Below are 5302 nucleotides of genomic sequence, written 5' to 3'. Positions count from 1 at the left end.
TCCACCTTTCCTTCTTGATTGGTGTGCATTATGTGGTTTATGGAGAATTAGTTGCTTTGGTCTGGTGCTGGACTAGAACTTGCAACATCTCCAGCCAGTATCAAGTCTACAGATTTCTTAGCAGCAAGAAACAAAATTGGAGGTTTTGGGAAAAAAAAAAAAAAAAAAAAAAAGGCTCCCTAAGAATCCATTGGATCCAGCTCATAGAGCTATTTTCCTTAAAAATGTCCAGTCTTTGTAGAATAGCTCAGAATCAAATGTGGGGTTTGAAGAATAATTCTACAGACTGCAAAGAGGGGACAGTTTCTGGGTTATTCCCATGTTCCTCCCACTAGTCTACACCTTCTTTCCCTTTCTTGCCAAAATTTCCAGAATATGCCAGAGAAATATGTCAACATAACACAAATTTCACAATTAAGCATTCAGCAGGTTTGACTTCCCCCAAAATGCAATGACCGCTAGATACCCTGAACTCACCTCCATGGCAGCATTGACAGCTGTATCGGATCCAAGGCTGAAGTCAGTGCCAGGTACATTGTTACTAATGGTAGCTGGGATCACACCCATGATGATGCAAAGCTCATCATACTGCCCACGTGCTTCCACCAACTGTAACACTCCCTCATATGCCTGCAAAAGAAGGGGAAGAGTCAGAGATATAAGTCACATCTCTGAGCCAAGCACAGGAGTGCAAGGAGTACTGCAGGGGGACGGGGTCAGAGGCAGCCTGGAGCCTTTCTGCACCTCCATTAAGAATTTTAATTCAGTCTCAGAGCTGTGTAAGAAATACTTGCTCCAAGTAAGCCCATGAGCCTGGAAGACTGGACATCTCTCAGTCCAGTGTCTTTCACACCATGTTTTAGAACATACATTTAATAGACAGTTTGGATTACCACTGTGAACATCAAAAAAGACTACTCCAAGAAACAAAAAAGACACATGTACACACACAAAAACTCTGTACATAAAGATAAGATGCTGCGTTCTGCCAAGTCAATGCCACAGGTCCATTCAGCACAAGGTTGTCTAAAAACCCTGCTAAAGTCTCTGCTCATCAGAACAGACTCTACCATGAGTGACAGAAGCAGCCAGGATTTCAGACTGGGTTATTTCCTGGGGACTGAAGCTGGGTTGTTTTGCACGCAAAGCATGTACTTTGTGAGCCGTCCCAAGGCTTTGTTGTGATGGGGGCGGCATAGAAATGTTTTAAATAAATAAATAAATAAATATTATGGAGCCAGCCAAGCTAGAACCAATTATAATAATTTCCCTACCACTGTAGGTCCAACCCAAGCCTCTCAGCAGACGGAAGTACTAACATCTGTGCAAACATGCCTGGCTTGGCATGCATGGCATGACCTTTTAGAAAAGCAAGAGAAGTGTTCCCATTCAGTGTTGAAAGTACCCAAGGAGTTTCTTCACACCTCAAATCCTCCAATGACCAGCAGTGACTGGATGTTAAATTTCCGGACATTTTCCACAATCTTCTCCATGCATGTCTTCGGGAGGGTTCTGGCAAAAACAGGAGCAAAGTAAGTGGAGCCTTTAGACCCTTGTTTTATGGAACCTTCTTAAAGTATGTTTACTTTCTACAATTACAATATGAAAGAAAAAGAGGAGTTATTACTGCTATAAAACAAGCAGAGAAATCCTCTGTAATCTTCCAAATTAGTTTGCTGCTTTAGAGTCATTTGCACTTCCCAGATCATAGTATAAGGCACAGATCAGGGCTAAAGGAGGGGCCAGCCTTTGAAATAGTACTTTCATGGGAAATGCTGGCCTCTTGAGCACAAAGTACCCTTTGTATTGCTTTGTGCAGATACAATAGCCTTGTGACAACAATGGAAAAGAGGAGCTGTGCTTTATGAACCCACTTGCTCCTACTCTGGCCAAGTGAACAGTTGGAGAGCACAGTCCAGACACTTTTCTACAGCCTTGGATGGGACTCTTCTGTTCAGATGAACAAGTGCCCATGGAAAGAGGAAGTGGACTGCCTTGTCTCCAGAACCAAGCAGAGGCTTCCCTTTGGGAGGGAACATAATCTGCTCAGTAATTCCAGACACTTCTTAATTCACTCCCTCAAAAGCAATGTACAGATGGGGTGCTGAATCCGAGGCCATTTTCAACAAGTCCAGGGGCCTACTCTAGCCCCCTGGCTTTATCCAGAGGTCTACCTTTCCCTTTCCCCAACTGCCAGTCATGTAGTGGATATTGATATGGATCAACAGCACTGCCTGCATTTTTTCATTCAGCTCGGCTACAGGAACTGTCTTGATGAGTCCCGACAGAGCAGAATTTGCCACAGCACTACCAGTGGTGTGGAATGGGTTGGAGCTTGCAGTACTTCTGGGGTCTCAACACACTTTGATGCAAGACCCAGAGTGGGCAGCAGGAAGAACTGGAACTTCGACATGGAGAGTTATGGAAGGGACAGGCAATGGAAGAGAATGATCATGAAGCAGGAAATTCCTTCCAAGTCTGACAGTGAAGAATTGATGGGAAAGAACCACTATGAGTGACTTTTTTATACACCTTTATACCGTATGCAGGGCTTGCAGTCAAAGCTCAGAAAGAAAGGAAATAAACATGCCCAAAGGGCATGAACTAACTATAATGATGGGCTCTGAAAGGATAACACAGCACTATGAAGGCAATGGCAACCCACTCCAGTATCTTTGCCATGAAAACCCCATGGACAGTACCAAAAGGCAAAAAGATATGATGCCGGAAGATGAGCCCCTCAGGTCGGAAGGTGTCCAATATGCTACTGGGGAAGAGCAGAGGGCTAGTACTAGTAGCGCCAGAAAGAATGAAGCAACTGGGTCAAAGCCAAAAGGACACTCAGTTGCTGGTGTATCTGGTGGTGAAAGGAGAGTCCGATGCTGCAAAGATCTATACTCCATAGGAACCTGGAATGTTAGATCCATGAATCAAGGCAAGCTGGATGTGGTCAAACAAGAGATGACAAGACTGAACATCGACATCTTAGGAATCAGTGAACTAAAATGGACAGGAATGGGTGAATTTAATTCAGATGACCATCAGGTATACTACTGTGGGCAAGAATCCCTCAGAAGAAATGGAGTAGCCTTCATAGTCAATAAAAGAGTAGGAAAAGCAGTACTGGGATACAATCTCCAAAATGACAGAATGATCTCAGTTTGAATCCAAGGCAAACCATTCAACATCACAGTAGTCCAAGTCTATGCCCCAACCACTAGTACTGAAGAGGCTGAAGTTGACCGGTTCTATGAAGGCCTACAACACCTTCTAGAATTAACACCAAAAAATGATGTCCTTATCATCATGGGGGAATGGAATGCTAAAGTAGGAAGCCAAAAGATAACAGGAATAACAGGCAAGTTTGGCCTTGGAGTAAAAATGAAGCAGGGCACAGGCTGGTAGAATTTTGTCAAGAGAATATGATGGTCATAGCAAACACTCTTTTTCAACTACCCAAGAGACGATTCTACACATGGACATCACCAGATGGTCAGCACAGAAATCAGATTGACTATGTGCTCTGCAGCCAAAGATGGAGAAGCTCTATACAGTCAGTAAAAACAAAACCAGGAGCTCAGATCATGAGCTTCTTGTTGCAAAATTTAGGCTTAAATTGAAGAAAGTAGGGAAAAGCACTAGGCCACTCAGATATGACCTAAATCATATTCCTGATGAATATACAGTAGAGGTGACAAATAGATTTAAGGAATTAGATCTGATAGACAGAGTGCTTGAAGAACTAGGGATGGAGATTCACAACATTGTACAAGAGGTAGCAACTAAAATCATCCCAAAGAAAAAGAAATGCAAGAAAGCAAAATGGCTGTCTAGCTGAGGAAAGAAGGGAAGTAAAAGGCAAGGGAGAAAGATACATCCAATTGAATGCAGAATTCCAGAGAATAGCTAGAAGAGATCATAGTGCCTTCTTAAATGAACAGTGCAAAGAAATAGAAGAAAACAATAGAATAGGGAGGAAGAAGGGACCATTTCATAACCTAACAGAGGCAGAAGAGATTTAGAGGTGGCAAGATTACACAGAATAACTGTACAAGAAAGAGCCTAACATCCCTGATAACCACGATCACTGAGCTCAAGCCAGACATCCTGGAATGTGAAGTCAAATGGACCTTAGGAAGTCTGAGCAACAACAAAGCTAGTGGAGGCAACAGTATTCCAGCTGAGCTATTCAAAATCCTAAAAGACGATGTACTAAAAGTGTTACACTCAATATGCCAGCAAATTTGGAAAACTCAACAGTGGCCGCAGAATTGGAAAAGGTCAGTTTACATTCTGATCCCAAAGAAGGGCAATGCCAAAGAACGTTCAAACTACCACACCATTGCACTCATTTCACATGCTAGCAAAGTGATGCTCAAAATCCTACAAGCTAGGCTTCAGCAGTATGTGGACTGAGAACTACCAGAAGTACAGGCAGGATTTCGAAGAGGCAAAGGAACTAGAGATCAAATTGCCAACATATGCTGGATCATGGAGAAAACTAGGGAGTTCCAGAAAAACATCTACTTCTGCTTCATTGACTATGCTAAAGCCTTTGATTGTGTGGATCACAACACAATTGTGGCAAGTTCTTAAAGAGATGGGAGTACCAGACCATCTTACTTGTGAGAAACCTATATGTGGGTCAAGAAGCAACAGTGAGAACTGGACACAGAACCACTGTTTGGTTCAAAATTGAGAAAGGAGTTTGGCAAGGCTGTATCATGTTGCCCTGCCTATTTAACTTATATGCAGAGCACATCATGAGAAAGGCGGGGCTAGATGAATCACCAGTTGGAATTAAGATTGCCAGGAGAAATATCAACAACCTCAGATATACAGATGATACTACTGTAATGCCAGAAAGGGAAGAGGAACTAAAGAGCCTCTTGATGTGGGTGAAGAAGGAGAGCACAAAAGTTGGCTTGAAACTCAACATTAAGAAAACTAAGATCATGGCATCCAGTCCTATCACTTCCTGGCAAATAGATGGGGAAGAAATGGAGGTAGTGACTGATTTTATTTTCCTGGGCTCCAAGATCACCGCAGATTGGGACTGCAGCCAAGAAATTAAAAGACGCTTGCTCCTGGGGAGGAAAGCTATGGCAAATCTAGACAGCATAATAAAAAGCAGAGACATCACCCTGCCAACAAAAGTGCGTATAGTCAAGGCTATGGTTTTCCCAGTTGCAATGTATGGCTGTGAAAACTGGACCATAAGGAAGGCTGAGCGCCAAAGGATTGAGGCCTTTGAATTGTGGTGCTGGAGGAGACTCCTGCAAGTCCCTTGGACTGCAAGGCG

The 5302-nt window shown here is 43.1% G+C and overlaps 1 protein-coding gene across 5 annotated transcripts in view; it reads right to left on the bottom strand.

The window, feature by feature from the left end:
• PFKL (phosphofructokinase, liver type) overlaps positions 1-5302 on the bottom strand; it is a 55783-nt gene that overhangs the window by 19439 nt on the left and 31042 nt on the right. For 4 of the 5 annotated variants that reach the window (XM_044434431.1, XM_044434422.1, XM_044434458.1 and 1 more), the window contains 2 exons: positions 1425-1512; positions 478-630 (listed from right to left, as the gene is read on the bottom strand). In XM_044434431.1, coding sequence (XP_044290366.1) covers positions 478-630; positions 1425-1512 — 241 coding nt within the window. The remainder of the gene's footprint in view (positions 1-477; positions 631-1424; positions 1513-5302) is intronic. The other variant, XM_044434441.1, reaches the window with a different exon arrangement.

This window comes from Varanus komodoensis, unplaced genomic scaffold, assembly GCF_004798865.1.
Source record: "Varanus komodoensis strain SLA01 unplaced genomic scaffold, ASM479886v1 scaffold1, whole genome shotgun sequence".
Lineage (NCBI taxonomy): Eukaryota > Metazoa > Chordata > Lepidosauria > Squamata > Varanidae > Varanus > Varanus komodoensis.
Note: the sequence above shows the minus strand (reverse complement) of the source record. Positions and strands in the feature narration are given on the sequence as shown.